Here is a 13,152-nt window from a genome sequence, read left to right on the forward strand (position 1 = left end):
TGGGACTTTCAAATTTATTTGTTAAAATCTTAACCTTATTATTATTGTGTATAATACACAACGTATTCTATAATAATATTTCAAAACACAAAACGACTAAATAATAAAAAAAGTCAAATCAGGAAAAAAATCTGCCAACGATTACAAGACCATCTTCTAAAGTAATAGTTTATAACATAATCCTTGGCAGTGCTCTTTAGATTCTCAATCCAAAACCAGAAAAACCGGGCGATTCACAATCGCAGACATAATAATATAATGGTTGAATAAATGTGTAATTCACTTAACTCATGGGAACTATCCAAGAATTGACACATTTTTCCATAATCAAAACTGGTTTTCGGTGTTATACTAGAAATGTTAAAAAACTTTACTAATCGAAAAACACATTATTTAATAGTGGATTTCACAATAAATTACATCAGCCAAAAAATAAAAGATGCTATAATGACGATACCGATTTCACTTGAAGTTTGCCTTGGATACAAATTTTATGGTTGCAAAATAAGTAACGCTCAAACAAAGGAACCATTAGTTATTTTTATAATTTTAACACATTAAAATAAATTTTATTATATTATCTACCTACCTACATACTGGTACCTGAAAATAGTTTAAAAGTTTTAATAGTCATGAAAAAACATTATAAATTATACATAATATTATATTTAGGCATATAGAAATTTGATTCGAAACGAAATTTAAATAATTTTACCATAGATAGGTCAAATGAATAATAGTAAATAATATTTAAGACTTATGAAGACAACATAATTTGGCTTGAGCGTATCTATTTTTATTAAATAATTGAAAATATGCACAGTAGATTATAGATAAAATAAACTTATGCAAATACAATTAAGGACTCGGTACTACATTTATATTGAGGTAGATTTAAAACAGATTAGTATAAGATCTAACAAAAGGGTTAATAGCAGTTTTAAGTAAGCGTAACAATTAACAATATATTACAAATACAATTAAACAAGTAACTAAGTAAGTAATAACAAATAAGGTATTTTATAGCAATATAGACAATATAGTAATAAAATCATAAAGTTTCATATTTTTATAACTTAATTATGTAACGCCGTAACCCGATTTAAGATAAAATAATGTACGTACAAACTGCAAATGGACAATGGTATGCCTACCTATTTATAGTTATAAACTTATAACTATGAGCATCTACATTGTAACTTATGAGATTCAAAATACAACTTTTAAGTCTATATAATTCTACATTTTCTATCTATAATATTGATTACGATAACTAGTGAATATTTGTCTCAACGATCTTTATTGCTATTTATAGTAGAAATTTAGTTCGAATTTTAAAGAATGTTTCGAAATTATTATGTTTTTCGTGTAAATATTATGACAACGTTAGGTATATATTAACAAACTATGTGCGGTATTTAGCGACGTATAAATTATTAAGATAAATATTATAATTAAATATTACATAATGTCATAATAAATAAAAATTATGCGTATAAAATACAATATTAGAATATATTAATCAAATCTAAATACATTCCAAACAATAAACAAAAATATATTTACATTATTTTCGAACTTCTTGTTTAATTGTATAAGCTACGCATAGTCAATATAGTTGAATTAGTGCCAAACTAATATTACTGATCATTAGTTGCTACATAATAATATTGTATAAAAAAATATTTACAAGGTTCATGCTATATCCAAAATAGCAAACGATTTGAAGTTTACTATGAAATTTACGGTTAATTTGCCTATCTAAAACGCCTGATCTAAATCAATGTTTTCGAACCATAAAAGTCGAGCTCGTAAAAAATAAAAACAAACAAAAAAGTTTGATCTTTCATCAAACGTTTTATTTTATCAAAAAAGTAATATTTAATAGCAACCAAATTCTTAAAATTTAAAAATAATATAATAAAATATAAATGAAAACGTAAGCCCAATATATATTATGGACTATGGCATGGGTCACCTAATAGCGGCCCGCCAACAAAGGATAAACAACACATACTACATTATAATATTGTTGTAAATTATTATTTTTTGTTAAGTATTATTGGTTTTTAAATAATGTAAATATAAACTTAGAATTTTGATGGCCCGCAAACAATGTTCAGATTCCTAATGTGGCCCTTCAAAAATATTAATTAGTGACCCCTAAACTATAGTAGATATAAACTGTCTACAATAAATGTGAGAAAATATTATATTGTAAGAAGCTAAATGTGGGCAACCTACTGCAATCTACGTTAAATAGCTATAACTTTTTAAGTCGACGGCTGATTTCCACTGTTGATACGCATCAAATCAGCAACCTGTATTTTCCAAACATTTAGGATGGTATAAAAGAAAAAACGTATAAAATGTCAATATTCTTTACGTACCAACCTATATTATACATTTATATACGTATGACATAATAAATTAATAACAACTATAAACCCGTAGAAACGGACAATGAAAATCGAGTCGCATTGCATCGTTCGGCAAATAATGTGTATTTTAAATAATATATGTATTATACTCTTTTTTTTTCATCGACCCATGCCAGTTAATTATAATGGATTTAAGAAAAAAAATTTTTTATACATCTTCTTTTCTATATACCTACCGGCCAAGGTCGCCGACTGCAAGTCTGTGCCAAGTGTGCGAGTATATAGGTACTTACATACTTAAACATGCGACGGTTAGATTAGGTGGTTATAATAGGGCGCGGAGAGTGTGGAATTCATTGGCGTCGTTATTCGGACATAGCAGCCACTGCGGGAAACCGGTTGCGTCCTTATAACATTATTTGTGTGAGCTTGTGAGCCATGGCTAAGAAATAAAATAAAATGCGATATTAAACGGCTCGAGACAATAAAATGGCAATAGTTAAAATATATACCTACATGTAACACGTGTGCGCGTCACATAGGTAGGTAGGTACATCGTACATATTGTGTCTACCAGTTGTCATAGAGTCAATATAGTTAATACGCCCAGAATGAGTTTTTTTTTAAGTATTATAAACAACTCCGGTCTGGTACAAACAATTATTTTTTAATTGTTTTTGTAACTATTGCTTTTTGAAATTTTGACCCTGATGTTGCATTTTTATGGTGCGTCGACGGTACTCACTAGTCAGAACAATTTATGATATGAAAATAATTTCCAATTTGACGTATTGTGTTAGCAAACCATTAGATAGATAGTTAAATTAATTTCTAAAAATAAGAAGTATATCGTTTTTTTGTTTTGTTAAAAAAAAATGTATCACTACTATCAAGAAAAACATTTAAAAACGTGTATTAAATACATATAATATACAATATTATAGTATTACCTACTGACTCGCACTATTCATACTACTTAATTGAATACGTATAAAGACCAAAGAATGACTTGGTTTTGTTATGAAGATTGAAACATGTTTCACACCTACACACCTATTAAATATAAGAAAGAAACTAAATTTAGCTAAAATAAATAATTGCTAATTCATTTTGGTTCATTTGTTAAATTAAAATAAAGTTAGTCTGAGTTCGTATTACTAATATAGTAATATACATATTAGGTACCTACCTAATCAAATATTAAAAATTCTTGCTATAATTAATATCAAGGAGGATGACTTCCCAATTTAACCATAAATAAGTTGATGAGATATTTTTCATTGATCAGTCAAGGAAATCAGAGGACAACAACCAATTTTCAAATAAACTAGATCAAGCCATTTTCATAAACCGTAAAGCGTCGTATACTATACTGGCACATGACTAATTTAACTTTTTAATACTTAAAGGTTAATTATAACATGTATACTAAATGATATATATAATTTAAAAATTAATATCTCCTCCTCAAATTTCAACGAAATCGGCAACAAATTCTTAATAACGACACCGTATGGCCAGTTCCATTCCCAGATGGGTGATGGTTAACTATAAGTCATGGTTTTGACCCAATGTGACTTATGTACTAGGTATGTCAAAAGAACACTGTACTATATTGAGTACCTATTATACTTCTTACATTTGTACACAATTATTGTGAATATGACTAATTTTAAACTTTTAAAGTTTGTCTGTCCACTGTAATGAATAAAACAATTATTTTTATAAATAATAATAATAATAATAATTTATTTTAAAAACCCACAATCAATGCATTTTATTGTTATCTTATAATCATAATATTTTTAACTTGAATGGTTAATTAAATTAATATATTTTTAAATAAACATAAATTATTCAACTCTTGTTTTTATATGAATCATAACATTGTTAAAAAAAAGTTATAAATAGAAATTTAAAAACTTGTTACATTGAATGGACACATCATTTTATATTCTAAAGTGACATTTGTTTCATTTTAGTATAAAATATATTATCTATCTCGAGTTTGACATGTTGTTTAATAGTTATATCTTTGATGTTTTTAAGCCTTTGTATTACATACTCTCCGTATAGCTGATCTTCATCAAGTTTACCAAATTTTTTGTTTTCAAAATTCTGTTAAAATTAAAAATTGTATAATATTAATTAATAATTAGTGTCAAGATTTAATTTTGGTATGGTGTATGAACTCATAAACACAGTTTAAATGGAAAATTCTTCAAAATCCTACACTATTTTTTTTTTTTAAATTTGTCCCAATAAACAGATTCACCCATAGTTTCAGACCGTGCCATACACTAAGAATTTATAACAACATAATTTGGTATGTAATGCATCATTCAAATTTGGGTTTAATCAGTCTCAACTATGTCTTTTCCAATATATTAATAAAAAATCCTGTTCTTTCGACCATTAACTCATCTTCAAAACAAATTATATTTCTCAGTCTCAACTTATCCAATACTAATCCTCATTCATCTAATAATGTCCTTCTTAAACCTTTAAAATATAAATAATACAAGCTTTATATTTAATTCATCTTTTTGTTTTTGTTTGAGGGTTGTAATAGAATTTTTGTTTATACTTCTTTAGTAAAATAATAAATATAATTATTTACCAAATCATCAGTCAACACGTTTACAAGATCAATTTTTTCAGGCATCTTCTTCTCGAGTACATTTTCTTGATATGGAATAGTTATCAATGTGTTAATCAGATTATTTGATGTTGTGATTTCACTATGAATCACTTTTGTTGCCTTAAATAATAAAATGATGTACATAATTAATAGTACAACAACAAATATTAATGGTGAATAAATAAAATTAATACATTTGAGGTATTTGTCTCATCCTGTTCTTGTTCATTTATACTCTCAGATTTATCAAATAACAATATACCATCCTCCATAATCATTGGGTTATCCTTATTTATACTCAATTCTTTCAATAAAGAACAATCATTGTTTTTTCTATTATCTTTGGATTCTATAACAAATATAAATCAAAATTAACTAGTTCCAAAACATTTATTTTTTAAAAATTGTTAACCAGTCTATAATCGACTTGAAATATATAACGCCATTAGTTGTATCATTTTGGTCTTATCAATCGTAATGGCTCAATATAAATTTAGAATTTTATTTTGATTAAATTTTCAATTATATCAGACAAATAAATATAATGAATTATGATCATGTTTATAAAACCTAATGAAAAAATATTATCAAATGATAATTTAAGACAGTCAAGTATTATTAATGAGATAATGTTGGTTAATACTTAATATGAATATATTATGCGTTCATCTTATTCTATAAATAATCTTGGAAATAAACTTCTAATCATATTAAATTAATTATAATCATCTGTTAAAAAGTTTATCAGCTATTAAATACTTAAAAAAGAAAATTAGTTTGAATAGAAAATATTATTAAGTGCGATTGTTTCTTGACCATAGTATGACTAAGAGGCTAATTTGAGTAATTCACACTTTACTATATGTCAGCACCAATTTGACAAATAGGAAAATAACTCACATCAACTATAGTCTATTTATTATAAACTTGAAATTAAATTAGACTATATTAGTATAGTTTTTTCTGACACCTGATTTAAATGTATATGGATTTTTATTTTTTGTTTACCAGAAGGATACAAACGTTGATTCCAATCATAATAAATTTTAATTTTAAAAACAAATGTATAAAAAATGTAGTGTTATTTTAAACAATGCTTGTTATCTAACAATATAGACAATTAAAGCCAATAAAATAAAATATAAGAAACTTCTTGACTAATATTATTATTTCTTTTTTTGTATTATTACCTTCAAAACAATCAAAATTGTTTAACTCAATTTTTTCTTTTTGTTCTAGGTTTATAGAATTTATAACTGATGAACCACTTTCAACCAATTTTATTAATGAAGTTTTATCCTTTAATACTTCTACTGGTTTTAATAATTGCAACAAGTTCAAAAAAATACTGTGTTCTAATGTATGGTTGTGTTCTTGGTAATTTTCACCAACAAACATAGAGCATGTAGAACAGTAAGTTATTGATGTATCTACAGAATGCTCTGATTGATTGTGTTTATCCCAGACATACTTTTCTACAGCTATAAAATCGCATACATCACAATAGTAGGACAAAGTTTTCATGATAAGATCTTCATGTTGTCTCAATTTTTTCAATAAATTAATTTTATGTTTAAAATAATTTGTGTATTGTGGTCTGTGTTTACTGTGATTTGGTAACTTCATATTTTTATTAGACTTGTCACAGTTTTTTTGTACATCATCATTCAATTTTTCAAGGAAATTATTGTTTATAAGAGGCTTCTGAAAAGTAAATATGTGTAATAAATTTATTTCAGTTAATTAAATTAGTTTTCACGCTTGACCAAAAAATTAGAACTATTACTACACTCTGTCCAGCAAGAGAACATATTGTAACTCAACAAAAATCGGTTCTACACATTCTCATACAACATATTGCCATCAAGACCTAGTTCCATTACGACAGGGAATTGCATAGAGATGCTCAGAATCGGCATGTTTATTAACAAATTAGTTACACAAATAGTATTGTTTGTTTAGTTAAACAAAGTTAACTAAATACATTATAAAACCAATTTAAATGCACCTACCTATGTAGGTAGTAGGTAATAAAATGTAATAATATAACAAAATAATTCAATCAGAAATATATGATTAAAATTGAAATTTTAATACATTTTATAAAAAATAAAGTTTGATTTTTAAAATATAATAAGAATATGGTAATAATTCTCTCCGTTTAAAAATAAAACACAATTTATAAAATTATATTAATACCTTAACTGTTTGTCCATTGCCCAAGAATGTTGTTTCATCAATACTAAGATTTTTTTGACCTAAAATCAAACATTAAAGATCTAAATTTTCCAAATTTATTTAAATAATAATTTCTAAATTATGAATTATTACACCACTAGCAAATAATGTTCATTGTATTTATTATGTGATTCTTTTAATAGTAAACACTTATATCTCAAAAAATATTAACCTTTTTTAAATTTTATCTTCATTTTAAATATTCACCTACTTTAACTAATTTATAACTTGTTCCTTTTCTTCGGGTTTCAGAAAAATATTCTGCTTCTAAATAAGAAATTATTAAAATTTATAATATAAAAACAATAACAAATTGTAAAATTAAAATAATTTTTTCAAAAATGTAGTTTTAAAATAAGTTCAAATCATGTAAAAATTGTATTTTCAAAAATGTTAATACATTTCAAGACCATAAGTGTTTACTGTTAAAATAATCAACTGTATATAAAACTCACTTTTATTTAATTCTACATTTTGTGTGTATTCACTTTTGATATCATAGTATTCTTGAGATACTGGAATATTCTGCATTATATTTGGTATTATGGTTTGTATGTTATACATACTAAAATTTTTTATTCCTGTATTTTCCTTTTTCTTTATTTTATTACCATTCTTTGTTTCATTTAATACTTCCAATAATATTTTTTGTTTTGAGTTTATCTTAGTTTTTGAGCATAATTCATCAAAGCACTTGATTGTCATATGCTCTACACTTAAAAAATGATAATCAATCATGTCATGGTTAGATAAAAATGTAACATTACAAAACCTGCAATAATATTTAATAGGAATTTTTACTGCTTTGTTCAATAATTCAACATCAGTATGAATTGGCGTTTCTGTAAATTTTCTACAATGAGAACAGAAGTATAAAGGTTTTAGATTGGCTGCAAGATATCGTTTCATTACTTCAGCCATTAAAGTAGAAATACTAGAAACATCACCGTTAAATGAATGTGTGTCCATCATATGTTTAATTAAAGTCTTTTGGGGTCCATACAATAATAGTTTACATTCTCTATATTGACAAACGTATGAATACAAATTTTCAATTCTGTGACAGTTTGTCATATGAGATAATGACATAATATGACATTTCCAATTATTAAATTCATGTGTTTTAAAAAAACACACAAGACACTCAAATTTATTTATTTTTTTATACTGATTTGAATTATATTTTGAGTCTATCTTATCCCACTGTTCAACTTCTTCCAATAGTTTACTAATATCATTGTGTAAATCTATTTGAGCAATTGTGTTACATATAAAACAGTCTTCACATTTAGACATATTCAGTGACTTAACTTGGGAATTCACCAATTTTTCATAATTTTCTTAACACACTACAGTGTAGCTGTATTTATAGAATTATATAATAAAAAGATTCCAAATAAAAGTACTTAATTGATATTTGACTTTATCTTGAAAATGATGAAAATATACCACCTCGTGCAGAAGTATAATTTTTATCATAGAGGTAAATACAGGTAACAGGTGAATAAAAATTGTCTAGTTGTTGTGTTTTCAATACTTCACATGTTCATAAGTAATGTAAATGAAGTAACATTAAAAGACGGCATCACACCAGCAATATAACCAAGGGTTGTAATAACTGCTTTCCAAAGCTTTGTGGCTATGATAAACATCCTACAAATTTAAATTAAATTTAAATTATTAAAATGGAAATATTAATATTGAATAATTAATCGAGATATGCTAATTAGTAATTAAAATATATGATTAATAATACATTATTATTATTATCTACAATTTTAAGTATATAATAATTCTAAATTTATTTAACTTGGAACTGGAGAAAGTCAAAAGAACTGTACCAGTTTGACGGGATATGGAATTACTAGGCAACGAGATATACCTGCTTATATAAAGGATAATATCATGGTGGTTGGTAAGTCACATACGGAAATTATTGGTAGAATAACAAACTTTATCACAGCCAGAATTTTTTTTTAGGGGGGGAGGGGTTGTAATAAAATGTAACTAGTAAAGGCTTTCACACTCTCTGAAATGTACTCATAAATTGTTTAAATAAATTATAATATACATTTAACTTCTAAATATTTATTTAAAATAATTTTTTTTCTTTTTTACAAATATATTTAAAATATAAATAACAATAGTATTGTTAACAATAACATAAATTACATAATATGATCATGTAGTGTAAATATTATCGGCATGAGTGCAATAATACGACATTGTGTGCACTATTTAAGATAAAGTTTACCTTAAACCGTGGTAGTGTGTAAATACAGCATAACAGAATACATTTTACCACGACCAAATGATTGTATTCCTATATTATAAACATTATTATATTTTTGATATAAATACGGTCGAGGGGAGGTGATTAACACCAAAAACCCCCCTGACTACGCCACTGATCACGACACTTAAGTATATACTTGGAAAATTAACAATAGGGTCATATACAGAAGAACTAGAAACACACCAGACCTAATACATAATAATCGACAATTACAATTTTCACGCTGTAACTGACTAAATATTTAAAAATTAATATAAATACAAAAAATATGCATACTGAGATAAAGCTAAAAATGTTAACAACTAATTAAGTATATTTTACACTAGGGAATTTATGAGTTTAAATTACTATCTTATAAAAATACAATCAATCTTGTACTCCAATTATCTTCGACCATTTCTATCATACAAATGCAAAACGGGGTCTGTTATGAAAGAGAAAAATTGATAATAGTCAAACAAAAATACTACGTTGTTTTGAACACCATATATGGACTATGATCATTGATCAAATAATAGAAAATTTAGAATATATAATGATTAATGAGAAACAATAGAGGAGTTTACTAAATATATATAAATACAAAATATAAAACAACATTCTGACAAAATATAGCTTTTCCAATTGATACAATAACACTATAAACCCCCAGACAGTAGAACCTATAGAGCATAGTAGTATTTTTTTCAAATTTCAAATTCAATAATAAATATAAATCACTATTCACTACATAGTTTGAATTAAGAATAACGGTTCGGTATGTCCCAAACACTTCTAAGTTCTAAACAAAGGTAGGTAATAAGATTATCATTATTTTATACAACAATAATTATAATCTATAAAAATTAGCCATTTAGAATTTCATTGTAATAACACAAAATATCAAATACTTATAATAATACCAACATGAAAACATTTTTAAAATTAAAATTTTATTATAAAAATCCAAGACTTAAATCATATCACCTAAAACGTATCATAACTGCATAGGTGATACATAGAAACATCTTAAATTCTCAAGCACAACATAAAAAAAAAAGTATGGCTATTCAATAGCTGCCAGAGCCAGTAATACAAAGTATCTCAATTCTCAACAAATGAAATTGATCAGGAAAAAGTAAATTTAAATTATAGACACATTAGACACCAATTAATCACATCGATAAAAATAATAAAATATATATATATATATACCTATAGACATAAATAATAAGCACAAAATAAGGGTAAGATGCATAGTGTATACTAATGAACTAATGTATTATTTGTTTGTATATTACAAACATTATTTTTAATATTATTAAAAAAATATTATTTTTGATTAATAGGTATTATATAATATTAATATTTAAATATTAATCTTTTTGCCAGTGAAACAATCAAAATGTGTAGGTATATCTAACCTAAAAATATAATTTTTATTTAACATCGCTACATACATAATTTATTTTAATTTTAAGTACTATTATGTAGGTACATATAATATATGATTTAAACAATTGACGCGTTTCAAAATTTCCAACACAAAAATAATATAACCATACTAATTATAATTTATTACATTACACTTATTTTGTTATGATTATAAAACAAATGTAATACTTACAGATGAAATCAAACGGAATATAATTTTCGGGAAAAAATAAAAATTAACATTATCATTAAGTATCTGTTACTTCTTGTTGACAACAAGTTGTTGTTTGGTCTAATTACTCTAATTAGTCTTTGATGTTATGTCTACTAGACTGATGATTGAAGAATGGTAACCATACGAAATGCACAATGCACCATATACGATAGCGTGATTGATTAAAACAGTATAAAACGTAATAAAAACAAAATACTTCAACGAGCTTCGAGCACAGAAAAATGACCGATTAAAAATCGACTAGAATTAATATAACTATTATACAAAAACAAAACGACCAATGACAATGTTGGAAATTGGTATTTAGTGATGAAACTACCGTGTGGCGTGTATTTGAGTACGACGGTTAACAGTCACAATCACAAACATGATTTAAGATATTATCTTTAAGAGGATGTCAGCGCAAAATAATGATATGATCACAAGTCACTTATTAAATGTGCTATTTTTAGATTTAGTTAATTGGGAATAGCCAGTGGTGTATTTAATCTTTTCTGTGGTATTGCTAAAAATATTCGTGGGTCCACATACGCCTTCTTGACGCGGATGCCGGTTAGGAGGTCTTAGGTTAGGTTTAACCCATGGCTAAATGGCTATCGAACGATTGAGAACGTTATACCTTTTTGGTATATTTATGGCTAAATGACCATGGTTTAACCTAAGTTGAAATACATAAAAGATGAAACCACTACTAACATAGGTAATTTATTGGTTCCTATTTATCTAGTGGAAAATCATTTAAATATAAGACTGGCTATAAATAACAAAAATGCCTAACTCAAAACATTTTGTTTAGTCTGACAAGAGGTTCCCAACCAGTGTTGCGAACTTAAATTTAGGGTGCCGTGAAATTATTAGAAATATATATATTTTTTTAAAACGATTTCATTAAAAATATAGCGCTGTTAGTAATATCACAGATTCACAGACTATAATATGAGATCAATTGAATTCAGCCTCGAAGAAGAAGAACTCACTAAAATACGAAACAATCGAACTCTTTTATCAAAGTACAAAAATGTTCCATTAAATGAATTTTGGATTCATGTTGAAAAAATGCACGCTATAATTCGCAAAAAAACTAAAAGTATTACTGAATTTTTCGACGTCATATTTATGTGAACAAGAATTTTCGACTCTTGCAAACATAAAAACATATAAACTTTTGAAAATGGAGTTCATTGAAAAAGAAATGAGATAGTATATCATTCAACTATTCGACCACGATTTGTGTAAAACAAATAGGCCAGCGTCACAATAGGTCCACAAATTAACTCATTTTCAATTCATCTTGATAATCTAATAATTTTATTTATAAATAATGAATAGTGAATGTTGTATGTAATAATTTGTTTTATCAAATCTAATAAGTGTATATATGTATCTACCAACAATAAAAAGTGTTTATTCAAATAGAATTTGGGTGACATAAATGTTATTATTAATGATATATTTAATTTTACGAATATCTTATTTTAATATGATAAGTAAAAAAATTATTTGAGCCATGGTAATAAAATATACATAATATTATATAATATACTAGCAGTATGAATTAAATTATAACATAATTACATAACATTATAATAATAATAATACATGCACTGTTCGTCATAGTCAATTTTTTTATTATTGGAAAAATGTGTCCTTAGGTTAGGTAACTTGCCCTTAGAGTTAAATTGAATGAAGTATAATATTATACTAAAAACTAAAATAAAAAAGACCACCTAAAAGTTTAAAACGAGTACAATATGAATCGAAATATTTGTTAAATTATTATAATACTACACAATTACTACAACCATCAATAAATAATAATAGTGTTTGGAAAAATAAACGGGCCCGTAAAATCTTAATGTTGGGCCCATTGATGCAACTAAGTCTAAAATATTAAGGGACTTTAATGATTTCCAAAAAATTAGGTGGATCGTCTGGATTATTTTAATTT

At 25.6% G+C, this 13,152-nt stretch overlaps 1 protein-coding gene across 1 annotated transcript; it reads right to left on the reverse strand.

Moving 5' to 3' along the window:
• Positions 1-4,128: 4,128 nt before the first annotated feature.
• On the reverse strand, positions 4,129-11,564 carry LOC132918106 (uncharacterized). Its single transcript, XM_060979199.1, has 7 exons — positions 11,163-11,564; positions 7,716-8,913; positions 7,222-7,280; positions 6,213-6,726; positions 5,217-5,371; positions 5,002-5,142; positions 4,129-4,499 (listed from the first exon to the last, which is right to left on the reverse strand). Exons 2-7 carry the CDS (start codon positions 8,554-8,556, stop codon positions 4,338-4,340), a joined length of 1,872 nt encoding a protein of 623 aa, XP_060835182.1. The 5' UTR covers positions 8,557-8,913; positions 11,163-11,564; the 3' UTR covers positions 4,129-4,337.
• Positions 11,565-13,152: the final 1,588 nt, after the last annotated feature.

This window comes from Rhopalosiphum padi, chromosome 1 (assembly GCF_020882245.1).
Source record: "Rhopalosiphum padi isolate XX-2018 chromosome 1, ASM2088224v1, whole genome shotgun sequence".
NCBI lineage: Eukaryota > Metazoa > Arthropoda > Insecta > Hemiptera > Aphididae > Rhopalosiphum > Rhopalosiphum padi.